This window comes from Muntiacus reevesi, chromosome 5 (assembly GCF_963930625.1).
Source record: "Muntiacus reevesi chromosome 5, mMunRee1.1, whole genome shotgun sequence".
Classification (NCBI taxonomy): domain Eukaryota; kingdom Metazoa; phylum Chordata; class Mammalia; order Artiodactyla; family Cervidae; genus Muntiacus; species Muntiacus reevesi.
The window spans coordinates 22,754,987-22,782,414 of NC_089253.1; the positions used below are offsets into that span (position 1 = coordinate 22,754,987).

At 41.2% G+C, this 27,428-nt stretch overlaps 1 protein-coding gene across 2 annotated transcripts in view; it reads right to left on the reverse strand.

The window, feature by feature from the left end:
• NELL1 (neural EGFL like 1) overlaps positions 1 to 27,428 on the reverse strand; it is a 994,502-nt gene that overhangs the window by 350,180 nt on the left and 616,894 nt on the right. For both annotated transcript variants that reach the window (XM_065936472.1, XM_065936471.1), the window contains exon 14: positions 20,443 to 20,565. In XM_065936472.1, the coding sequence (XP_065792544.1) occupies positions 20,443 to 20,565 (123 nt within the window). The remainder of the gene's footprint in view (positions 1 to 20,442; positions 20,566 to 27,428) is intronic.

Genomic DNA, 27,428 nt, shown 5'->3' on the forward strand with positions numbered 1-27,428 from the left:
ACTGACCAGGGAATCCCTGTCCTAGATTACGCAGTTAATTGCCTCATCCTTTGTAAAGCCTCAGTTTCCTCATGTCTATTACGGGGACAGTGATGCTGCCTTCTTCACAGAGAACTATGAGAAGGGATTCTATGGCCTAAAAAGCCCCACCCATAAGGGACACAGCTGGGGAGAGGTATGTGGCGGGAGCAGAGTTGGGGTTTTAGGTTACGCTCACCAGGTAACAGGGTCAGCCTCGCACCCCTGAACGTCTCCTTTCCAGGAGGTGACCTGGGACCCAGCCCCAGACTGCTGAGCAGGCGGGCCTGCCTGTTGACTCCTCACCACCTCTGTACCCGCTGTCTTTAGACTCGATGCAGCCCCAGGCGTTCCCCAGGTCCTGAGCCCCACCATCTCCCTGTGACGGGTGAGCTCTGCATACTGTGTTTCGTGTCCAGTATATGAATTGTGAGCAGGGTTCAGCTCTTTGAAACATACATGCATACAAAATAAAAAATATTTCAAGTCAAAAAAATTGGGAAATAAATGAGATATCTGTTGCAAAGCTCTTAGCACCATGCCTGGCTCATATGCACTCAAGCTGTCAAAAGGATGGGATTCTGGGTACATAGTCATGCTTTTCTTCAGGCATTATATTTTTATTGCTTCAACATTCACCGTGTAAAAAGAAAACATACTTTACATTATATGGAATAACCTGAATCTGGTGGACCCAACCACCAAACCATTTTAGTTACTATTCTAATGAGAAAAGACACATCCAAATAGAGATCAAATGTCAAATGTTTTACTGTGAGCAGGATCCTGATTTACTGACTTTCTTTTCTCAGTAAAGTGCAAAACCCTTTTCCCACACGACATAGCTACCTAAAAGTAAATTTTAGAGGAAAGGAACTATGTGCCAAATGGTCAACATAGGTTATTTCACTTAATATCCACAGCTAATTTATTGCTTATTTTCCTCAACAAATATTTATTAAATAACCCTTATCTGCTAAACTTTATAGACACAAAGATGAAAAGGACATCCTGCCTGTCTTCCCAGGCCAGTAAGGGAGACCAATTAAATAAATTAGCAGTTACACTATGGTGTGATAAATGACGAGAGAGAATGATATGCAGGAACAGAGGAGCGGTGAAGGCAGATGGTCTGAAAAAGGTAGAACTTCAATTGCTTTTTGAAGGACAAGTAACCACCAAATAAAAATGAAAGCAGACATTTCATTCAAAGTGAGGATGTAACAACTAAGAACACGCTATGTAAAAGCACTTTATTTAGTCTTCAGGTCAGAACTGCTAAGTGCTAGAAACCAGTACTGAACCAGCAGACTGATCTCAACAATCCATGCACTTATAACTATTGAACTATTCCACAGCAAGGGAGATTTGGAACCCTGTAGGCAGTGTGACTAAAGTAGGGCAGGTTTTATTGGATAGGAAGTGGCAAGAAATAAGACTAAATAGGTAGATAGCGAGTGGATCAGGAAAGGCCACTATACCAGGCTAAGATGTGTGAATTCCACCCTTAAAGAAGTGTGAATTCCATCCTTAAAGTTACTGGGATGCATGGGGGGATCTTCAGCATAGAGTCACAAGGGAGACAGATACTCAACAGTACCCACTACATTTGAGGCAATACCCTAAACACTTAAAGCTCATTTAGTATTGAAAACAACACATGGAAGTAGATACAACTATTATGACCAGTCCTTAAAGTGAGGCACCCATTGGTTAAGTTACTAACCCGAGATGCACAACTGACTTACAAAAGGGCCAGACTTCAAAGCAAGCAGAAGTCGAGCTCCAGAAGCCATGCCCTTCATCACTCTGTCATCCAGCCTGCAGATAAACTGTGGATAAACTGGATCTGGATGTGTCCTGAGTGGACTGGAAAGCAATTGAACTGCAAAAGACAGGGGAGGTAATATCCACTATGAAATTGGTGTCATTTCCTCCACATTCATTAGGCAAGCAAGCAACTGCAGAAAGCAAAGAGACTGCCCTACATCCCACAGTATGTGTCACTGTCAAGATTTGATATTAAGAGTGCCAGATTCAAAAGTCCTTGTATTTACAGTGTTTGGGGCTGCCTCTGGCTAACTCAATTTCAATAAAATTATTTCAAATTCTAAATTATCTGGGTCTAAAATTATGAGGTGTTTTTTTTTTTTCCTTTGTAAATTCAGCATTCAAGTAGGAGTCCGTGGATAAGTGGCATGGACAAGCATGTCAAAAAATTATCCACAAATTGCCCTGTTTCCCTGTTCCTTAGAATGCATGGCTCTCCTCTGGCTAATGGCTGTCATGAGAGGCTGCAGAGCATGTCACTATTTAAAGTTGATAAGCATCATCATGGTAAGCAGGTCATTATGAAAAGCGTATGTCTACTGTCTTACGAATTGTTTTTAATATGAAATTGATCTTGAAATGCAACAAAAGTAAATGCTCTAGACTTGTTGTTTTCCCTTCTACTCTCTCTTATCTTAGCATAATTTGATCTTTGATGAATGCTACTCATTTCTATTCAATTTGTGACTTTATGGGGAAATTTCATCCTGAGACAGGAAATGTTATACTGTAGAAGGAATTAGATATTTCCAGCCCCTGGTATATGGATTCCAGCCATCTGTCTGCTTAATAAACAATACAGTTTTGCATTCAACTGAAAGCCAGGCCCGGGCTGCTCAACATAACAAAGAAAATGATGGAAAGCCCCATTTCTTCCTTTCGGGGTGCCATGCTGCCTCTCTAGACATCTCCTCTGTGTGCTTAGGGGTACAGATTAAAGAATGTGCCATATTCTTACTAACTGAAATGTATCCTGAAAGTTTTATAGCTGCTGTGGTAGTCAGTAGGCACAGCTATCCGTAGAGCACTTGAAATGTCTGCATTGAGAGATGTGAAACCTATTTTTTCTTACCTTTGTTAAAGTAACTTCTAGAAAATTTAAATCAACATGTGTGCTTTACATTATATTTCAACTATATAATTGCTAGGGCATTGCTATCCTAGAGCCTTTATGTCTTCTACTAACTTCAGACCATACATTTGTGTATGTTTTATTTTGTTTTGTTAAACATAAAGCAAGTCATCTTTTAGGAAATTTATTATTTTTCTTCTACTTAATACAGTCTTTAGAGAGATACTATAAATGAATATACTAATGTCCAATATCCTTATCTATGCAAAACAGAGTTTGCCATCTAGATGCCAAAAGTCATTTCTTTGCTTTAAAGACTCTAGGAGGCTGAACTCAAACCATTTTCCAATCTAATCTTGTCACATCTCCAAAAACAGGCTATGTTTTATTTTTTTCATTTTAATTTTTTTCAAAAATAGATTATGTTTTAGAAGAATATCTAGAATTCTTCCTACATTTATATAGTCACTTAAGCAAAATACCCACTTTAGGAAATATTAATATTCTACTTAAAAGAAAATCTATCTTCATACATTATTCCTAACACAACTTGAAAGTATAAATTATATTTGAATAAATAGTTAAAATTTTGCCTCATCCCTGCCCCGTGTCTGTTTCAGAATATGGCACATTAAAAACAGCATTATCCCTAAGTAAGTAAGATGATAGAAGGACACAGTGCAAGAGAACCAACACGTGATTTGTGTATTGTAAGTTTAAAAATGGAAAATTCAATTTGGGAAGAAATGATCACAAACCATAGGAAGAGAGTGGTATTAACAAGCAGAAATCAATTATTTAAGTACTAGAATTATGAGATCCAGGGCTCAGGTAGACTTACTTTACTATGTCACTGGCACTTCTACTCAAGAGATGTTTAATGATTCTGAGTTTTTTGCATTACTTTCAAGTGACCCATAAAGGAGTTTCTCAATTTTTCTTTAAACAGGCTGGATCAGAAGCTTAGATAAAAAGTGAACTCTCTTTAATTTGACGGAAGCCAGAAAGAAGTGGTGATGACATGGCTGGAAAGAATGAGTGCATTCAACTGGAGACCATTTTAAACCCAGGCTACTCCCAGTCTTTCTTATTTGAAAGCCTACAAATGATCTTCACAGTGCATCAGCCAGAATCCATTTTAGAATCGCATATGGAAGGTTATTTTCTACAAATAATAATCTAGTCATTTTTATTCACTTAGAATTGTGTTTATAACAATAATACAGCAGAGACTGTGAGTGTTCACTGATAGCTGTGGCCTCCCTCTCCTTCCCAAGTTCACAAACATTCTGCTCTATTGTTAAGGGTGGCCACCAACCTAATTCTGCTCAATGCCATGTGAGCAAAGAAGTATGCACCACATTTAGATCTGGGCCATGCAAACCTCCCACATAGGAACTAATTCTCTTTCCCCATCTGCTGATGAAACAGTGAGAATTCTGAGAACCAAGAAGAGGTCACAGCTACAAGGGGGGAGGTGAGTGGGTCCCTGTATTGCTGTGTGGAGCATGACCTCCACTCACCATCACCTCTTAGCGTGTTTATAAATAAGAACTTACGATTTAGAAACTACTGAAATTCTGAAGCTTGTCTCTGACAGAGGCTACCACTGTGTCCTAACTGCATACAAGCAGTTTCACATGTTAGCCCTACTACCTGCCCGTTTTCCCTAAAATTTAGGAGGTAAGGGTGAGAAAAATTTGACAATGTCATTATATCTATTAGCAAATAAGGAAACGAGTAACAAGAGATTGGTTCATTATCACAGGACAAGGTACAGTACAGATGTCCTGGAAAATAAACATCTGTGTATAAATGCAATTCAAGGAGTCACAAAGAGTCGGACACAACAGCAAATGAACGACAGTAACAATGTATAAACGAGAAGATTGGGAAAGAGAAACAGAAGAAGGAGATACCGAACCCAGTTTGGTTGAGTTGGAAGATAGCTTTATTTTAGGGACTAAGTCTCTGAGCAGTTGTCTACAGAGCTGAATTACTCTCCCAGGAACATACCTAACTTTCTTCTAGAAAACTGAGTGGCATGCGTGAGGCTGCAATGAAGAAACGCATCCTTGCGTTGGAGATAGGCTGAGACAGAAATGCGAAAGCAACAAGAGAGAACCTCGTCACGTTCTACTAGTCAGTACCAGTGTAGCATCCCACAAAAATTCTGTTGAGGAAGAATCACAGTGACCACTACCGCCCAATTCTGCTGACATTTGCACATTCTTTGTAAATGTTTTTCAATTCATCCTTTGTCTTCAAAAAGATCTAAACTGGCTTCCAGTTCAAGGTGGCGGAGTAGACAGATGTATGCTCATCTACTCCTGTGAGAGAACCAAAATTACAACTAGCTGTTGAACCATCGACAGGAGGACACTGGAGCCCACCAAGAAAAGATACCCCACGTCCAAAGACAAAGAAGCTGCAGCAAGAGGACAGGAGGGGCACAATCTCGATAAAATCAAATCCCATACTGGCAGTGTGGCTGACCCACAAACCGGAGAACAATCATACCAAAGAAGTTAAGGTTCCCTCCCGTTGTTAAGGTTCTGAACCTCACATCAGGCTTCCCCGCCTGGATCTGACAAAGGGGCTGGGAATGCCCAGGGAATCTGGCACTGAAGGCCCGTGGGATTTGATTACAAGACTTCCACAGCACTGGGGGAAACAGAAACTCCAGTCTTGGAGGGTGCAAGCAAAATCTTACGCTCATCGAGACCCGGAGGAAAGGAGCAGAGACTCCACAGGAGACGGAATTGAAACTGCCTGCAAGTGTTGGAGGGCCTTCTGCGGAGGTGTGGGTGGGCAGGAGCCCACCGCAGGGATGGTGGCACTGGCAGCAGCAGGCCTGGAAGGTCCACCTTGGCATGAACACTCTTGGAGGTTGCCACTAACCCTACCCCAGAGCCCACAAACCCCAGGGCTGGATCACCTCAGGCCTAACGATTAACAGGGAGGGAGTACAACCCCACCGATCAGCAGGTAATTGGATTAAAGCTTTTTAGAGGAGGACCCTGCCCACCAGAACAAGACCCAGTTTTTTCCACCACCAGTCCTGCCCATCAGGAAGCTTACACAAGCCTCTTAGCCTCATTCATCATAGGGCAGACAGGAGAAGCACAGTCCCACAGCAGCTAAAACAAAAACCAACTTACAGAAAGTTAATCACAATGAAAAAACAGAAAGTTATGTCTCAGCTGAAGGAACAGGATAAAACCACAGAAAACCCACTAAATGAAGTGTAGATACGCAACTTTCCAGAAAAAGAATTCAGAATAATGATAATGAAGATGATCCAGGATCCCGGGAAAAACATCTTCTTGCAGAAGATGCAAGAAATGTTTACTAAAGACCTACAGGAACCAAAGTACAAACAGAGATGAATAATACACTGCTGCTGCTGCTGCTAAGTCACTTCAGTTGTGTCCGACTCTGTGCCACCCCATAGATGGCAACCCACCAGGCTCTGCCGTCCCTGGGATTCTCCAGGCAAGAACACTGGAGTGGGTTGCCATTTCCTTCTCCAATGCGTGAAATTGAAGTTGTTCAGTTGTATCCAACTCTCAGCGACCCCATTGGACTGCAGCCCACCAGGCTCCCCGATCCCTGGGATTCTCCAGGCAAGAATACTGGAGTGGGTTGCCATTTCCTTCTCCAATGCGTGAAAGTGAAGTTGTTCAGTTGTATCCAACTCTCAGCGACCCCATTGGACTGCAGCCCACCAGGCTCCCCCATCACTGGGATTCTCCAGGCAAGAACACTGGAGTGGGTTGCCATTTCCTTCTCCAATGCATGAAAGTGAAGTTGTTCAGTTGTATCCAACTCTCAGCGACCCCATTGGACTGCAGCCCACCAGGCTCCCCGATCCCTGGGATTCTCCAGGCAAGAACACAGGAGTGCCATTTCCTTCTCCAATGCATGAAAGTGAAGTTGTTCAGTTGTATCCAACTCTCAGCGACCCCATTGGACTGCAGCCTACCAGGCTCCTCCGTCCATGGGATTTTCCAGGCAAGAGTACTGGAGTGGGGTGCCATTGCCTTCTCTGAATAATACACTAGAAGGAATTAATAGCAGAATAACTGAGGCAGAAAAATGGATAAATGAACTGGAGGACAGAATCATGGAAATCACTGTCATAGAATATAGAAAAAAGAATGAAAAGAAATGAAGAGAGCCTAACAGTTCTCTGAGACAACTTTAAATGCATTAACATTTGCATTGTAGGAGTCCCATAAGAGGAAGAGAGAAAGGATCTCAGAAAATATCTGAAGAAATAATAGCTGAAAACTTTTTGAACATGGGAAAGGAAATAGTAAGTCAAGTCCAGGAAGCAGAGTCCCAGGCAGGATAAACCCAAAGAGGAACACACTAAGACACATGGTAATCAAATTGGCAAAAATTAAAGACAAAGATAAAATATTAAGAAAACAACAAATATTAAGAAAACAAAGGGGAAAATGACAAATAACATACAAGGGAGTTCCCATCAGTTTATCAGCTGATTTCTCAACAGAATCTCTACAAGTCAGAAGGCAATGGCATGATATATTTCAAAAGATGAAAGGGAAGAACCTACAACCAAGAATACTCTGCTCAGAAAGACTCTCCTTCAGATCTAATGAAGAAATCAAAAGTTTTCCAAACAAGCAAAAGCTGAGGAAACTCAGTACCACCAAACCAGTTTTAAAACAAATGCTAAAGGAACTTCTCTAGGAAGGAAACACAAGAGAAGAAAAGACCTACAGAAAATAAATCCAAACAATTAAGAAAATGTTAACAGGATCATGCATATTAATATTTACCTTAAATGGAAAGGATTAAATGAACCAACCAAAAGACATAGACTGGCTGGGTGGATGAAAACACATGCATATGAACTTCCATTTACCACAGCACTCTGCTTGACCTCCCAAATCATATATAATTATCTTTTATTTTTAAGTTAATTATATTCCCATTAAGGCCTGCAATTCTAATTATCTTTTATTTTTTATCTGGCTATTGATTTTGAAAACTAGTAAACATCTTTCACAATGTGATTATGTAGCTATTACTTAATATCATTGCTTCATGATTGATGCTTTTGAACTGTGGTGTTGGAGAAGACTCTTGAGAGTCCCTTGGACAGCAAGGAGATACAACCAGTCCATCCTAAAGGAAATCAGTCCTGAATACTCATTGGAAGGACTGATGTTGAAGCTGAAACTCCAATACTTTGGCCACCTGATGTGAAGAACTGGCTCATTGGAAAAGACCCCGATGCTGGGAAAGATTGGAGGCGGAAGGAGAAGGAGATGACAGAGGATGAGATGGTTGATGGCATCACGGACTCGATGGATATGAGTTTGAGTAAGCTCCGGGAGTTGGTGATGGCCAGGGAAGCCTGGCATGCTGCAGTCCATGGGGTCGCAAAGAGTCAGACATGACTGAGTGAATGAACTGAACTGATCATAATTGATCAACAAGAGAATAATAGAATGCTATATCACCAAAACTATGATTTAATAGAAAAACCTGCAATCACTTTTTAAAATCCAGATGCATATCAGAACTATCTTGAGATCTTTTGAAGAATACAAATGCCCAGGTATTGCTTTCTTTTCTCCAGAGCTCCAGATGTTTCTAATGAGCAGTCATGTTTAAAAACAACTGGACTATATAATGATCTTTTACTTTTATCTAGTTTGCTTCACTTTTTCTATTTCATATTCAATGCTCCCATTTCATTTAATTTCCTTTCCAATTTCTTCATCTATTCTTTTTTTTTCTGATGTTCTTTCTTAAGCTTTTATGAAGCATCATAGAAAAGTTTTTGTATGCATAAATATAAACAATATATATAACACATATTATAGAAAACTTATGAATTTTTGCCTAACTAAAAATTTATGACATTTTTATTCTACTTGTTTGACTTAGTATGAATAGAATGCTATATTTCTAACTCAAACAGAGATATACAACAAGAAACAAAGGTTTGCTATATGGCACAGGGAACAACAGTCAATAACTTGTAATAACCTATACTGGAAAATAATATATGCATATATTTTAACTGAATCACTTTCCTGTGTACCTGAAATACTGTAAGTCATCTATACTTCAGTAATATATATATGTGTGTGTGTGTATATATATATATATATATATATATATAAGATCTGAATCAATGTAAGCCTCTAAAGTAACATTAAGAAGTTTCTGGGCCAAGCAGACCAAGCATCAGAACCTGTTCTAGGCTCATGACTGCTTAGCTTTCATAATGCGATAGTCGTTAAGAGAATCAGATCTATGCATACTAATCTTGCCTTAAAATATGGCATCCATCCAGGTACTAGATTTTTTCAGCTCTAAAAAAAGTAAATGCACTTTGCGTATATTCTGGGCTGAGATGGGTATGGCAAGTATAGCTGGTGTCACCTATAAAAGTACCAGTTGTGAAATACTTTAGGTATTTTGCAAATAACTGCTCCCCTACACAGATCATCACTGAGCAGAGAGCCTACAGATCAACTGTGGCATCTTTCCATAATGTTGCCTGAAGGAAGTCTCCTGGTCCATTGAGGATTGTTCCTTAGGAAAGAAAGACAGTCTTATCTTGATTTTTCACAAGAAAGTCAATGTTCAGTAGCCTGTTTTAAAATAAAATTGACTGATATATATTTATATGTGTCTCCTAATCTCATGAGTCATTTAGGATGTGACAATTATGGATAAGACACATCTATTTAACTCACCAAAGTGCAACCTCAAAATGCACTCAAAAGAATCAACACTTGTCTAAGTGTCAGATTTCCACCCCCTCTGAGATACAAGCTAGTTTAACACGTATCCCTTAAGCCCCTAGGGATGCGGTTATGTCTACTGGACTGCAAACTTTATAAGGTAAGCACTGACTTTGGTTAAGTGATGGAAGGTGCTTTAAGTGCATCCAGGAGACTCTTTTTGGCCCAGGAAAAAATGCACTTGAGGGCAGAGGATGTGAAAAGACTACATCAAGGTCTTCCTTGTTAAGTAAAAATAACTTTAAAAAAAAAATATTTTGCCCCTTGCACCACACAAACTTCCCTTTTGTCCCTGTCTTCTTAATGCACCGCTGCTCATTTCAAGACAGAAACACAGCTTCTGTGTCTTTCTGCCTTTCTTTATCAAGCTGATGAACATAATGCCTCTTGATAGCTTAAACTATACAATCAGTTCTATTTTCAAGCTCCAGTCTCATCTTTTATAGTAAGCATTATTGAAATTTTAGCATAATAATATATTTGTGGGCCTAGAGACTCTTCCCTCTCTTTTAGAATTAAATCAGTATTATAAAGCATTCTTCCTGCTCCCCTTAAGGACTGTAATACATACATACAGATCTAAACTGAGTAACAGTCCTTGGTAAGAATTTTCATGACAGAGACTTTACAAACAAGGCTGAAGTTATTTCAGTGCTGCTTCACACTGCAGTACTGATACCACAAGACCCATGCAACTGTTGTTACCAGTCTACTTTTATTAGCAATCATACGAATGCATCCAAAATAGGTTCGCTTTTCTGGAGGTGGAACAGTGGAGGTGAGAGAGTCTTTGTCATGCTTTCTTCTCCAGCCCTCAGGCAGCGGAGTGACTGTTATCAGGTTCTGCATCTCCATACCCAAGTAACAGCCTTTTTCCTTTATGAGGAGAAGTGTCTACCTGGCAAGTGTGATGAAGACTGGATGATGTGTGCCCCTAAAACCGTGTCCGCAGCACAATGCAAGTCCTCTTTCCTCAGGTCTCCTACACTCAGGCACAGTAAGATCCCAGAACTGCCCACCTCTGTGCTCTCAGGACTCTGCATCCTCTCTTCCAGCTCCTCCCCTACAATGACAGAGTAGGAGAGGGTGACCCCGAAACGGGGGCCTGACGATCCCAGACAGCCCAAGATACAGGCCACACTCTGATTCCCTCGCTGACCCACATCTATTTTCCACTGATTTGAAACTGCAGGAAGGCAACCCAGATGCCCATCAGCAGACGAATGGGTAAGGAAGCTGTGGTACATATACACCATGGAATATTACTCAGCTGTTAAAAAGAATTCATCTGAATCAGTTCTAATGAGATGGATGAAACTGGAGCCCATTATACAGAGTGAAGTAAGCCAGAAAGATAAAGAATATTACAGCATACTAACACATATATATGGAATTAAGAAAGATGGTAATGATAACCCTATATGCAAAACAGAAAAAGAGACACAGAAGTACAGAACAGACTTTTGGACTCTGTGGGAGAAGGCGAGGGTGGGATGTTTCGAGAGAACAGCATCGAAACATGTATATTATCTATGGTGAAACAGATCACCAGCCCAGGTTGGATGCATGAGACAAGTGCTCGGGCCTGGTGCACTGGGAAGACCCAGAGGAATCGGGTGGAGAGGGAGGTGGGAGGGGGGATCGGGATGGGGAATACATGTAAATCCATGGCTGATTCATGTCAATGTATGACAAAACCCACTACAATATTATAAAGTAATTAGCCTCCAACTAATAAAAATAAATGAAAATATGTAAATAAATAAATAAAAAAGAAACTGCAGGAAGGGAGAGGACAATGGTGACATCTAAACCCTCTAAACCTCCAACATGCACTCAGAATAAAAAAAAAAAAAAAAACTTCATTTTTATAGAACAAACTGATCTCAAGTTTATCTACAGTTGAAAGTTAAATGACAGCAAAGAAAAGGATTCCATACTGTTTGGGGCCACACAGTGGAACACTAATCTGAGTCTCCTGAACGTTTTCCATTGCTCACGTGAAGCCAGGACACAGTATGAAAAGGCAATGCCCCATCCAAAAGCACGTGACGCACTGCGATGGGCGGGTGGCTATGGAAATAGAAATTTCTCAGAACATGAAAGGCAAAGCTGTATGCTTGATAACCTGTCATGGTTCCCTATTACCTTGGCTCTCCAGCATGTTACACGCCTTCCAGCTCTAAACATAGCCCACTTTAGAACTGCAGAGTAAATAAGTGAATGAGTCCTAAAAGAGGTCAAACTTAAAAAGAAAAAAAAAGTTGTTGAAATAGACGGAAAAAAATAAATGAAAATATTAGCAGATGCAAAAAAAATTTTATTTTTTTTAATTTTTTTTTTAATTTTTTTATTTTTCAGTGGGTTTTGTTATACATAAAAAAAATTTTAAAAAGCAGCAGCAGCTTAGTATCTCTCAAAACAAGCTAAAGGATTTAATCATTTCTCATATAATTATATTCAGTATCCACAGGATGTTCAGTATTTATGCGGCATTCAGTATCTGTAGCAATGAAACATAAAACAGAATAAATGAATTTTCTATGTACAACAGACAATGTCTTTGAACTTAAGTAGTAGGTCCGTTGATGATTTTCTAAAACATTGAAACAGATATTGCACAAGCACTGGCTTTAAATTTTTAATTTTCCTTTGATTTTCTCACTGGTGGTCTAGATTTAGTGGTAATTAATACATCAAGCTACAAGAGCAGAGCTGATTTGTGTCAGATGAACTGGCCAAGTCTCATTTTGCATCATTACCTAATTACTGAGCACCCAGGAAGCACAAGGTCTTGAGCTGGCCTAACAAGTATGAACAGGATGTCAACTGGAATAAGAGGAGGATGAACAGATTCCCTCCAGGATAATAAGTGATCCCAAGAAGAGGAGAGGGGCATGAGGTCATCTGGCTGTTCTGTTAGGAGTAAGGTTAGGTAACTCACAAGCATGACTGGTGAGGAAATGGGGGAAGATGATATTTTAAGAGATGAGGCTTGGAATATTCAGAGGCAGCCAAGCTGTCATAGGGTCTTGAGTGCCTTGCTGAAGAGTTTAGGCTTTACTCCAAAGAACTCAGAAATATACTCACAATCCTCATCAATTTGTCAATATCAATGTGTTTTTACAAATAGCTTTGGGTCTAAATGGGTCAAACTCCCACAAAATCATTCAATCTTGCCTTGCACCATTCTTGCCAACATTCTGTCTGCACATCTGAAGGCAGACTTCTAGACTGAGATCTTCCTGAATTCTTCCTCATTCTGTTAACCACATTTCAAAACTCTGTCTAGAGTACTGTAAGTACTTTTGCCAAAGGTTTTCCTAGTCCCCTTGCTATTTTCCTTCAAAATCTTTGAATATCACTTATCTGATTCACAGCCTAGTAGTTGACCAATTTTTATTATCTTCAGTGATATGTTATTAAAACAATTTCCCTTTTATTCTCCCTCTCCTTTCCTCTCATGTTGCCTTCAAGTCTCTGAAAGCATCTTTGTGCATGTGAGATACGTCTATTATTTATTAATTCAGGATTTCATTTACATCTTTATTATGAGGAGTCATACTAACCTTTCTGTCTATATCAAAACTTCTCTGGCCTTCTGCTCCCGACTGTGTATCCTTCTTGTACAATTGATCCAGCATCCCCTCAAACAGAAATTTTAGAAGCAGACCCTCTGCACATGCACCTCAATACAAGCATGCTCATAATAAATGAGTTTGGAGTACCATGATATTCTGAAGTGTCTGAAGAATTCACCTATGTTGCAGGAACTTCTACAGTGAATTGAATTTTATTGCAAAGATTTTCTTTGAAAGTCAGTGATCCATTAGCTATCAGACTCAAAATTAAAATCAGTTTGCACATCTACCTGTGGGATCAATGATTTCCTCAAGCTTAGGGTAAGGCTCTAGAAGTGAGGTACCTCTGTGTCCCAGATGGACTTTTACTTCCTTGTAAAATCTTCTAGACAAACAAGTGAATGTTCCAATAGAAAGGCATCTTCATGTGTTTATTCATCAAGAAACTCTTGAGCAGTATAACATGCTTAGCTCTGTGCTAAATGCTGGTTAAACAGAGATGCACAGCCATGACCTCCAAATCAAGAGATGAGTCAACAGGCAACTGAAGCAGGAGATTATAAAGACTGCAGTAGTGTTTAAAGGGTTTCTTTGGAGCACAGAAGAGGGCTGCTCACCCAGAATGAGACCAAGGTGGCCTTCTTGAACTTAGAAGACTAGGGAAAACAAAACCACATTGTCACAAAATATAAAGTACTTAAAGAGTCCCTTGCATGGTTCAAAAATAAACACTGGGCAACGGGTGGCTAATTAATCTACTTCTCCGGAAAACAGAGGACATCGTGGGGACACCAGAAGTGTGACGCCAGTCCCTGTTTCCTGAAATGCTGGTGGGTTTTGAGCAAGGACATCGCACTAGCTTTGGACCTGACTCTGGAAAGACTATTTCCACCATAGAGATGGTTGTGGCAGATGAACGAATACTAAGAGGATGAGGCAATAAAATTCCCACTTAACCCACTGGCTCTGATTTTTCACTTAAACAATTTTGAATCTTGAGAAGTGGCTCCCTGCCTATCTTTCATTTAATAAAGGTGAAACTAGAAACACAAACATTTTGCCACATCTTAATAGAAATTATTGGTGGATTCAGGGGTGGGGGAGGGAGGAGATTCGTTTCCATTTATCTGCTTCCCCAGGAGTTATTTTCCATTGGCCTCTTGCTCCTTCTTCTCATTTCCCCCCAATTGTTCATAAGTGGAGAGAGGAACTGGACATGTTCAGCCTAGTTCTTGCCTCCCTGTTGCTCTAGGAGTTAGGACACCCACTGGATAAACCCTTTCTGGGGTGCTGCCTGCCCTAAACTGCATAGGAAGCCTTAGTAGAGATCCTCCATGAGGTGCCCTGGTTCAACTGTGACTGGCTACATAAATTGACTAATTTGGGTGTTCAGTACTATGAATATGATTGTCACATACATAAGCCATGTTTTCTGGCATCACCTTTACCAATATTCACATTAACATTCTGGTCTCCACTGGCTTGATCTCTTCATCTGCCTCCTAACTGATTCTCAATGCAGCTGGGGGAAAACAAGGGTGTCATTTGTAGGCTCTCCTCAAACCCTGACAGTTCTCATAATAAACTAATGTATTGATCCCCGAGAGATTAACCATCTTAGGTATGCTGATACGGCCAATGTTTTGAACCTACAAAACAGAGGATCTGACTCTCAGCGACATGAACAAACCAGAAGCCAGACTGCAATGAGGGTATGAAGCCAAACCACAAAGCAGCAGCAAGGACACAGAAGGGGCGAGTTCCCACAGCAGCCCAGCTCCTGGACAGCTGACCCTGGGTCCCAGCACCAGTTTGCTTCAGGTTCTATGACCCGCCTGGAAAGCTCACTAATGCTGATAGACAGGTGTTACTTCACAAAGCATGGAACCAGCACAGTTGCACAGAGCCCCCAATTCAGAAGCAGCTGAGAATTCATGTTCTGTGGTCACCATCTTCAAGTTCTTCCTAATTTCCTCCTTGAATTTAAGCTTTCTAGGTGAGGTTCAACGGGACAGAGGACCACATGTCGGGACTGCCCAACACAACTCCCACTTCTTCCTCCCTCTCCAGGATGGGTTCTCAGCTCTCTGTTCTGCAGTCCCTGAAAGCAGTGACCACTGGCCACCCTGTGTCTCCAGCAGGGTCCTGCGTACAGACACGGGGAGGTGGGGTTTGGACACGCAGGCTCTGGGTGTTTCCGGGTGGAGCAGGGTCGCGCCACCCCCAGCCCCCAGCAGGCGACGTGCAGATGCAATCCTCAGTGATCCAGGGACCCAGTGAGGAGACTGCAGTCCTCCCGGGCTGCCCATCTGCTGTGGATTGGGTCAGCGGGCTCGAGGGACCCTGCCCAGCCAGATCACAGCACCTCAGTCAGGGCACATGGGAGCCCTGCAGTCAGTGGGCCAGGCGCACGTGCCAAGTGTGTGTAGCGGGTGGTCTGCACTCACCCTAGGAGTATCGCCATGGCCAAAGGAGTGACATTAAATAGGAAATAAAAACATCAAGATAGGTTGAGAAAGAGACCCCAGAAGAGAGGCAAAAGCTATATGGCCTCACCTTTAAAGACCAGATTTTTCCTACATTTTTTAACAAGGATCCCACACTCATCTTACCCCGAGTTCTGCAAATTACAAGCCAGTCCCGCCAGGAGATTTCTTTGATCTGCAGTCAGTGGAGTCCTAACTAACACATAATATGTTTTCCACATGGCTCTGTATTTTGAGTAATTCTTTATAAGCCTCTTCCATACGAGACAGTACCATTTTGCAAATTGTTCAACTGGCTTGGAAGCATTTGCTCAAATCCCCTTCTCAAACTGAACGGCAGACTCTCTCTGGACCTTGTTTTATTTGCTTCTTGCTCCTTTCATGCTGCAAGCTACACTCCAGACACAGAATTCACACTCACTGTATGTTTATGAAACCAGTGTCAATATTATCAGTCATTAAGACAAGAATGTTTTCAAGCATCATCACATCTTATCCAGCCCTAATGACAGACAAGAGAGAAGGCTTAGACTATCAGCAATTTATCAACAGCTGCCTGCTTAAAGCTACCTTCAGTTCTAGGTTAAAGCCGGAGGGTGGAAGCAGATAAATACTCTTCCACAGACAACCCCAACCTTTACGTCTGGTTATATAAATCTGATTTGCAACAGTTTGCAAGTACTTTTTCCATTTAACCTCAAATGCCAAAATATTCAACAACAGATACTGCATAGCTTAAATTCTTTTGCCTGTTTATCAAGAATGTGAACTTTATAATATGGATTGTAGAATAAAGGGGGGAAGAGACAGTGCAATCAGAGTTTCTAGTTGAAGAGAGGGGAAGAGAGAGAAGGTGAGAGTGTGTGTGTTAAATGATCAACAGCCAGAGAGGAAGAGGGAGATGCAGGGGAGAGAGAAAGAAAAGGAAGACAAATGGAAATAAAAAGAAAGAGGAAGGGAAGGTCAGGGGGAGGACAGAAATGAAAAGCAGTCATAACCACTAGGTTTCATCAGATTCAGCTATGACTTGTTTAAGATTTACCCCTGAGAAAGGACAATGCCATCAACCTCCCAGGGTTATGGTGGGAATTAGACGAGATGACATATGTGAACACACCCACAAGGCGCCTTGTACCTCCTTGATGACTGCTGTTGAAGCTGGGAGAGTATTTTTCCATCTCCGTGAGAAAAACAAAACAAACCAAAGCTCCTTACATGGGCATCAGTCACCAGGAAAGCCCATCTAAGAGAATTTGCACTAATTAGCATTGTTCAAGAAACTGTCGCCTTGTGTTTTGCTTGTTAACAGAAGTGTTAGCAGTGTTCATTTCTACCCAGATGTAGCCAATTCCATGAACAACACCATGTCTAGCAAAGCTTTAAACATTAAAGAAAAAAAAAAAAAAGAATTAGTTCAAGCTGTCTGATTCTCCTGGTCCAACTCCCTCTATAAATGATTCAGTTACAAGTGGAAAACTCAACGACAAAATGTATGCCTTGAAACAGACACGTAGTTGGGTACTTCAGTCACAAGGCTGACATTCAAGCCAACTCATGGACTGCCTCTTCCTTGCCCTTCATCACTGTACCACCAATAATACTGTCTTCACTTTTATAGCATTTGATAGCTTAAAACAGTGATATATATCCCTTTAATAATTCTTTGCAATAACACTACTGGATAAAAGTTGAAGGTGATACTGACCCAATTGTAGTATGTGAAAATACAGAAGTGACAACCCACCAGTAAGGAAATCAGGTCTAAACCGCACCTCGTCGAGTCCTTGGTCAAATTTTTCATCTCCGCTGCAATGCCTCCCCACACAACACGGATGAAATGCAAGATTCTCCTCATTTTACTGAGGTTAACATGACTGACCATGAAAATTATGTTAAGAAAATTATGATCCCTAATTTACAATTTTGGGGGAAGATGTATTTTTAGAGTCTGTGGATGCCAGGAATATTATTTGAACTCATATTTTTTGCAGTGGGGACTTTCAAATTCCACAAAAGATGAAGCCACCACCCAGCACAGATGGCAAGAGAAGGACTGGCCAACAAGCTCACTCACCTGGTGCAACCGCGATCATTTTATGAAGTAAGATCATTCCGAGCAAAATGCATTAAGATCAATTCCCTGCGTTGCTCCTCACATTTACAGCATTAGATCACATGCACCAGCAGGGGCTTGATATTCCGTGGAACTATATTAACGTTTACGTTCCTTTTTTGTTTTGTTTTAGAAATATATTCAAGTCTTCTTTTAAACACTGGGCACTAGCTTTTTTCTTTATTTGCCTCATGGAGCTTTTTAAAAACCACAAATATTACATATATAAGTGCCCACTAGAGGAGACACAAACAATACTGAATTCATAGCAATGAGTGAATGTCCTTTTTCACCCATCCCCATGGTTAATAAGGTGAAGAGTCTGCAGGCTTGCCATGTCACTGCATTTACATAAATACATGTATAGATATTTATATAAATTAGCCAAGTGATGATACTATATATACTGTTCTGTAACTTGGTTTTATGTCTTTTTCTTTTTTTTTCTCTCAAAAGTATTTCTTTTAGTATGGGTGTGTATATGCATGTGCACATGTGTGTGCATACATATGCTCAGAACTTCAAACCACTGTATTCTATTCCATGAAACAATACTTCAAATAAATTAAATCATTCCACTACTGCCAGACACTTGGGCTGTTTTTGGTTTTCAGTGAATACAAATAATGTAGCGAACATATCCCTGAACATGCATTTTTTTCTCCCTCAAAAGCATATACTTGGAACATATTTCAAGAAGTAAAATCAATGGAATCAAGAGAATCTCTCTAAGACCCTTCAGATTTACTTTAAAAGTAGATCGATTTTGTCAAATTCCCATTAAAAACTTTCACCCATTTACCTTTCAGTCGTGCATGAGGCTGTTTACCCCAACCTCACTGAGACAGAACACAATCAATATTATAAGATTCTCCTCTAATCTAACGCATGAATATGGTGACTTAGTCACTGTATGTTATTTCTCATCATCAGTATGTCATCTCTGCAGAAGAATACTGCTAGAGTGCTGTGTGTCCTTGAGTAAGTAACTTAACCTTTCTGTGTCTCAATATGGTGACCTCTAAAATGGGGAGACTAATAATACCTAACTCAAAGGGTTATTTTCTGGTTTGTGTGTTTTTTTTAATATAGATCTTGCCTCTTTTTCAGTGTGACGTCTGTTTCCTCTTTGGCTGATTCAGTCAGTGAATGATCGCTGACGCTTACAGGTGCCAGGTACCATTGGAGTGGATGGGAAAGAGCGGGGAGACATGATCGAGTGGTCACTCTCACAGAGCTTATGCGGAGACAGATAATACAGAAATACAAACACACCGACGCGTAATGTTCTGAGAGGCTGGGTGAGTTAAGACAAATAAAGGAGGGCATGGGACTGAGAAGTCCTAGGGGTCTCCTTCTGACACAGTGATCAGATTAAGTCTCTGAGGATGGCAGAGACTTGAGTAGAGGCCTGAAGGAAATGAGCATGGAGGCCGGGTGGGGGAGCCCACGCACACAGCCCCAGACAGGAATGTGGCTGGCATGTGCGGGAAGAGCGTGGAATAAGGCGCTGGCACAGAGCGAGTTCAGCAGAGACGAGAGAGAAAAGCTGAGGGGAGTCAGGGACTGTTCTGTTCCCATGAAACAGGAGGAGTAATGGGAATTTATCCTGAATGCTGACAAAAGCCAGAGCACTAGCCTCTAAATTATTCCAAACACAGAGAGGGGCTGAAACTTTTAGCATCATATCCCAGCAGATACCTAGAGAGTGGCCATAAGTGGGGTCCTCTTGTTGTCTGAGCAGGGCTTTCAGAGAACAGACGCCCACCTCAGCTACCAGCACATCCATCACAGTTCTAATGAGATGGATGAAACTGGAGCCCATTATACAGAGTGAAGTAAGCCAGAAAGATAAAGACCAATACTGTATACTATCACATAAATATGGAATTTAGAAAGATGGTCATGATAACCCTATATGCAAGACATAAAAAGAGACACAGATGTATAGAACAGACTTTTGGACTCTGGGAGAAGGCGAGGGTGGGATGATCTGAGAGAACAGCACTGAAACATGTATATTATCAAGTGTGAAACAGATCAGCAGTCCAGGTTAGATGCATGAGACAAGTGCTCAGGGCTGGTGCACTGGGATGACCCAGAGGGATGGGATGGGGAGGGAGGTGGGAGGGGGGCTCAGTAAACCCTCAGGTGTGAGGGGAACACAAGTAAATCCATGGCTGATTCATGTCAATGTATGGCAAAAACCACTACAATATTGTAAAGTAATTAGCCTCCAACTAATATATATAAATGAAAAAATAAAAATAAAAAACCAAACACAAGCCAACAAAGCTGAAGGCGGCCATCTAGACATGGGACCATGCCCTGACCCACAAGCACATCTTCCTCCTTCTACCCCAAAGTCAGACTCAGAGCATTTTTATTCTTCTCTGAGGCACAGTGTACTTGCCCACTGACCCCACCAGAGACAGGAACCCTGGCCTGGGTCAGTGACCAGAAAGGCACAAAGGACCTGTGATAGGAGCGCCAATAACCCGGGCAGGGGGGCAGCTCACAGGCAGCCTTGCGCCCACAGCAGCCAGCCTACCTCTGCAGATGGTGCCGTTGCCCACGTAGCCCGGTTTGCAGGTGCAGCTGTGCCCCTGGACGGTGTTGGTGCAGATGGCGTTCTCATCGCAGTTGTGCTGCCCGCTGCCACAGTCGTCGTGCTCTGTTTGCAGGGTAAGAAAGAGAGACACCTTTTCATGAGTTGGAATCTCTGACATTGGAAAAGGTAAGAATGAAAGTGACTCCCACGCATTGGGACTTTGAAATCTCAACAACCCTAGAAGATGTATGTTATTATCCTCACTTTGCACAGAAGCAGATGGAGTGTCAGAGAAGTCAAGAGATTTAGCCAAGTGACAATGATTGCTAAGTGTTGCTCTAAGGTCACTGCTTCTTTCATGGCTGCAAAGGTTTCTGCAGAGGCTCCAAAGCCAGGTTCTCAAGGGGTGGGGGAGAGGGGAGTTCAATTCTGCATCTTTTCTTCCTCCTAGAAACATTTGACAATGTCCGAGGAGACATTCGGTTGTTGCACTTTGAGAAAGGAGATGCTCTCGGCATCTAGTGGATGGAGGGCAGGGATGCTGCTAAGCGTTTGACAATGCAGAGGACAGTGCGCCACAACAAAGAATTCAACCTGTCTGATATGTCAACAGTCCCAAGGCTGGGAAACCTTCCTGCAAAGTGTTGAGAAAAAGAAAAGGAAAAGAAACAAACCTACAGGAGAGAGTCCATGGCCTTTTTAGAACATGTTGGTTGGAAACCTTGGAAGCTTCCTGGGTAAAATCTGAAACTGGCCTTCATACAAAGAGAGCAAGGAGAGACCAAAGAAAGAGGCAGACACTCCAGACTGCTAGACACAGATTTAATAAGCAAGGGGACTCCCATGTGAGACTGGCCTTGGGTGGCTGCAAGACCAGTAGATCTCTGCACTTGCCCTCCAGAATCTGAAGTTTATGTAGAGGCCTTAATGGGGTTCGGTCATGTATTCCATCCTGATGGTCTCAGCAACGCCTTGCTCTTTCAGGGTTGTGTCCTTGAAACAGCTCTGACTGTGGGAAGAGTGGGCAGAATACATATTACAGGGACAGGGATTGCATGTGGAGGCTCTGATTCCCAGGCCTCAGCTCGTGGTCCAACCACCTGTCACATCCTCTCAATATCCTCCTCCTAAAGAACAAGGAGGGTAAAACTAAACAGGAAGGCCCAGCAAATACAGCCTGACAGAGCAGCACTAACCATTTTCACAGGGTTCAGAATTTAACCACTGCGCTGATGCCTGATGTGAAATAATATGGTTACATATATTCAAATAGCCACAGCATCCTTAATTCACAAGACACAGGGGAAAATATATCTAACACTATGAAATGGACTGAAAGATTCCAAGTTAGAAATCAAGATTTCACAGATAACTACACTCTCCCCTTATCACTGAGAACTTTTTATATTCACCTAAATGACCGCTCTGTAAATAAATGAGAATGTTTATGCCCTTTATTCCCTTTAATATCTGCTACTATGACTTAGAAATTTTAAGGAGAAAAATCAAGTAGAGTTATTGAAGTCATAAGACTATAAAACAAAAGTTGAAATCCCAGCTAGAAACCTCAAAGAAAACACTAAGTGAACGTAACTAAACACTCAATATATTTGTTATGCAAACTATTAGATCAATGTAGCAATCAAGTGAAATAACGTCTAACTTCATTATTTTTTTATTTTAAATTTCCTAACAGGAACTAGGTTAAAGAGTCCTAGAGAAAAGCTAAATTCTGCAAAGTAGAGCTGTTTCAGTCACCCACAAGCAATAAGGTCAAGTAGATACTTGCCCATTGCTCTTATTTCCAAAGAAAATTTGTCCTAAGGCCGGAAGACCAACTCAAACTGTCAGAGACACGTGCGCAGGTTAGCAAGCAGTGTGAGGGGAGGAGATTTATGAAGACACACCTCTAGTCAGTGCTCAAATCATCTTCAGGTTGTTCCAGAAATAGTAGAGCCCTGTGAATGTCCGACCACATTTACAGACCTAGCAAGCACCTCATAAGTACAGGTGCAATACCAGAAGACGTCAAGAAGACAAAAATGTCTAAGAATAAAGGATTAGACCCCAAGAGTTTTCAATATACTTATTTAAATCCACTTAATAAAAAATCATTAGAGTCTGTATTGGGAATACAAATGAGTAGATATGGTCCCTGCTCACATGAACGTTTTAATAGAGGTCACCAGACAGCAATATGCCACTAACCAGAACACAAGAGAGAAGCGATAAGAGTTATAAGTAGGTGAGCTTATATTTTATCATATAAACAGAACATATTTTAGAGTGAAAAGGGACTTTGCTAATAAGTACACTGGAATAAGAGGCACAGCTCAGAACGACCTAGGCAAACGAGCACGTGTGCTCATGTTTGCTAAGAGAGACAAAGAGAAACCGAAAAGAAGTTCACTGGAGGGAAGAAATGCCTTCCAATAGGCAGAAAAATTTTTCTTGAAAGACATGGTATTTGAACTAACCTTTTAAAAACAGTCATGGCTTTCTCAGCCAGAAATGCTCAAGAAGGGCACTCCAGGTAAAACAACAGTGTGGAGAAATGTATGATTTTATGCAACATTCCAGAAGTCTGGTCCATTGCTGTCTTTCCAGTCTCCAATCATCCCACTCCCATCATCAGCTTAATAAAGGCATACCTAACAAATAGAATTGAAAGATACTGAAAATGTACAATGTAATAACAATATACATTTGTAAAGGATTATCCCATTGGGTAAATTAACACACCTATCCTGTTACCACTGAGGAAGGCTTTCTTCCTCTCCTTGCTATTCTTGGGAACTCTGCATTCACATGGCAATATCTTTCTTTTTCTCCTTTGTTTTTTGCTTCTCTTCTTTTCACAGCAATTTGTAAGACCTCCTGAGACAGCCATTTTGCTTTTTTGCATTTCTTTTTCTTGGGGATGGTCTTGCTCACTGTCTCCTGTACGATGTCATGAACCATTCTTTGGCAATGCCAAAGAATGCTCAAACTACCGCACAATTGCACTCATCTCACATGCTAGTAAAGTAGTGCTCAAAATTCTCCAAGCCAGGATTCATTAATACGTGAGTTGTGAATTACCAGATGTTTAAGCTGGTTTTAGAAGAGGCAGAAGAACCAGAGATCAAATTGCCAACATCTATTGGATCATCAAAAAAGCAAGAGAGTTCCAGAAAAACATCTATTTCTACTTTATTGACTATGCCAAAGATTTTGACTGTGTGGATCACAACAAACTGTGGAAAATTCTGAAAGAGATGGGAATACCAGACTACCTTAAATGCCTCTTCAGAACTCTGTATGCAGGTCAGGAAACAACAGTAAGAATCGGATATGGAACAACAGACTGGTTCCAAACAGGAAAAGAAGTATGTCAAGGCTGTATATTGTCACCCTGCTTATTTAACTTATATGCGGAGAACATCATGAGAAATGCTGGGCTGGATAAAGTACAAGCTGAAATCAAGATTGCTGGGAGAAATATCGATAACCTCAGATATGCAGATGACACCACCCTTATGGAAGAAAGTGAAGAAGAACTAAAGAGCCTCTTGATGAAAGTGAAAGAGGAGAGTGAAAAGGTTGGCTTAAAACTCAACATTCAGAAAACTAAGATCATGGCATCCGGTCCCATCACTTTATGGCAAATAGATGGGGAAACAGTACAAAGAGTAGCAAACTTTATTTTGGGGGGCTCCAAAATCACTGCAGATGGTGAGTACAGCCATGAAATTAAAAGACGCTTGCTCCTTGGAAGAAAAGTCATGACCAACCTAGACAGCATATTAAAAAGCAGAGACATTACTTTGCCAACAAAGGTCTGTCCAGTCAAAGCTATGTTTTTTTCCAGTAGTCATGTATGGATGTGAGAGTTGGACTATAAAGAAAGCTGAGTGCCGAACAATTGATGCTTTTGAACTGTGGTGCTGGAGAAGACTCTTGACAGTCCCTTGGACAGCAAGGAGATCCACCCAGTCCATCCTAAAGAAAATCAGTCCTGAATATTCATTGGAAGGACTGATGCTGAAGCTGAAACTCCAGTACTTTGGCCACCTGATGCGAAGAGATGACTCATTGGAAAAGACCCTGATGCTGGGAAAGATTGAAGGCATAAGGAGAAGGGGCTGGCAGAGGATGAGATGGTTGAGTGCCATCAGTGACTCAATGGACATGAGTTTGAGTAAACTCCAGGAGCTGGTGATGAACAGGGAGGCCTGGCGTCCTGCAGTCCATGGGGTTGCAAAGAATCACACACAGCTGAGCGATTGAACTGAACTGACCCTGTTATCTACCAATATTCTTGAGGCAAACCCCCTTCTCTGATGAGGTGGACTGATCACTCTCTTGCAAGTGTATAAGTCAATTACTACCTCTTTAGCTTGTCATGAGGTTCCTGGACTCAAAGTACTCTCACAATGAAGTGAAAATCTATGCCTTTGCCTCGCTTCAAATACCATTTCATATGAACACTCTTGCCATGCAGGCTTCCATGTACTCTTGACACCATATGAATTTAACCCATCTTGGAGCTTTTAATAAATTTAATATCTTTCATCACTTTGGAGGCAATGATATTACAATATATGGTGATGAGATTTGCAAGTTTTATCATGAATGCCCAATGAACTAGTTAACTTTGGGGAGACAAGCTGTAGCAAATCTTCTATAACCCAGACTTTACCGCCTTCTACTTCACATGTGCTGTGCTGTCATTTCAGTCATGTCAGGCTCTTTGCCACCCTATGGACTGTAGCCTACCAGGCTCCTCTGTCCATGGGATTCTCTAAGCAAAAATACTGGAGTGGGTTGCCATGCCCTCCTCCAGGGGATCTTCCCAAGCCAGGGTTCAAACCCGGGTTTCTTATGTTTCCTGCACTGGCAGGTGTATTCTTTACCACTAGCTCCACCTGGGAAGCCCTCTCTCACATAGTAATAGTGAATCCAAAGTGCCCAGCATTGAGCTAAATGGTGGCAGTATCGGTTTAGTTACTGAGTTGTGTCCGACTTCTGTGACCCCATGGACTGCAGCCCATCAGGCTTCTCTGTCCATGGGATTTCCCAGACAAGAAAACTGGAGTGGATTGCCACTTCCTTCCCCAACTGAGCTAAATATTATCACGTATATGTCATTTAATTCTCCCAACAACCACATGAAATATGCTCATTTTACAATGAAGGAATGAAGACATTATTAAACTTAAAGATTGCATTATTAAATACTTTAACATCACAAAACTACTAAGTGGAGGAATTTGGACTCGTGCCTCTAGACACTGGGGAAGTGATTGCATGATGCCAAGAATAAAGACTGTCTTTTCCTGTACTGGCCCCAAATACCCACTGAAAATCCAATCTATCCCCAAAGGGCAAGAGTTTCAAAACATTTCCCCCTTATTATCTTTAGTCACGCCTAAGTTTTCAAAGTATTCAGCACCTTCAAAACTATGTTTGACAGAGATGGCCACAGAAGAAATGGTCTCCTGCTAAAAATCTCAAATCCCCTTCCAGCTGCTGGAGATGCTGTAGACAGTGTGAGACAAGCATTTGTGAGAGGTGGCAGAACATAGAGGCAAGAGGTTCTGGAAGCACACAGCCTGGGTTAGATGATCCTGGATATGCCACTTAGTAGCTATAGGCATTTGAGTGACTTAAACAGCCAGTCTTCTTAGCTTCCATATGTAAAATGTGAATAGGATACAACCCATCTCCTAGGGTTGTGATGAGGACTCAGTTAATATAGATATGACATTTATTACAGCATAGTAACTAGTAAGTACTCAATAAATGTAAACTAGTTCATTATCATCGTTACTACTACTACTAGTAGTAGTATTACTCCTTTTTCTCACTACTATTAGTTACTTGTGAGCAGACTTCATTGTTGAATGGTAGTTAAGCTGGTTAAGAAAACTTTGTTTAAGGGATGGAAGTTCAGGCAGGAAAGCTGTGAACAGGTAGAACTCCAAATGCACTTAAATTAGAATACCTCTTTGAAGATACTGGGCTTCCCTGATAGCTCGGTTGATAAAGGATCCGCTTGCAATGCAGGAGACCGCAATTTGATTCCTGGGTCGGGAAGATCCACTGGAGAAGGGATAGGCTACCCACTCCAGTATTCTTGGACTTCCCTTGTGGCTTGTCTGGTAAAGAATCTGCCTGCAATGCAAGAGACCTGAGTTCGATCCCTGGGCTGGGAAGATCCCCTGGAGAAGGGAATGGCTACCCACTCCAGAATTCTGGCCTGGAAAATTCCATGGACTGTATAGTCCATGGGGTCACAAAGAGTCGGACAGGACTGAGTGACTTTCACTTCTGAAGATATTAAACAAAGAAACATTTGCTTAGCTTCAATTATAGTTCCCAAGAAACAAGACTATACATTGGAAAGCTGAAGGATTTATGTTTAGGATTGTTGACATACAAACCAGCTTGATTACAGTAAATTTGGAGTATCAAACCTCTCAAGACAAAGAACTAAGGATTTGGCATCAAACTCTTCAAACTAATGATAATTAATGTTATGTTGGCTAATATATAATTTAATTAATTAATTAATTAGTTGGGTAATACTTAATGAGTATTCATTAAGCATTGTCATTATCACATGGATCCTTTCTCCTTTGTTCCCTTTTTCATGGGATAGCTCCTAAGGACTCCCATCCACTTCTGTAACATTGTAATCAATAACCATTTTCAATTAACATACTTTTTCTTAGTGGATTAAGCAGGATCCAAGCAAGCTACTGAAACAGTCACTACAGCTGTGACTGCAAAAGTCTTACATTTGGGATCTGACTGGCTACAGCTTCACTTTGTTCAAAGTGATATAGTTTGCATTTCGCAAAAAAAAAAAGTTTTAGTGACCTCACTGGGATATGCCAAGCAGGTCTTATAAATCATATTTCACAGATGAAATTGGAGTTTGGAGCATCTATAAGTATATAGATAGTAAGTTGTATGTCAAAGACTTGAACCCCCATATCCTC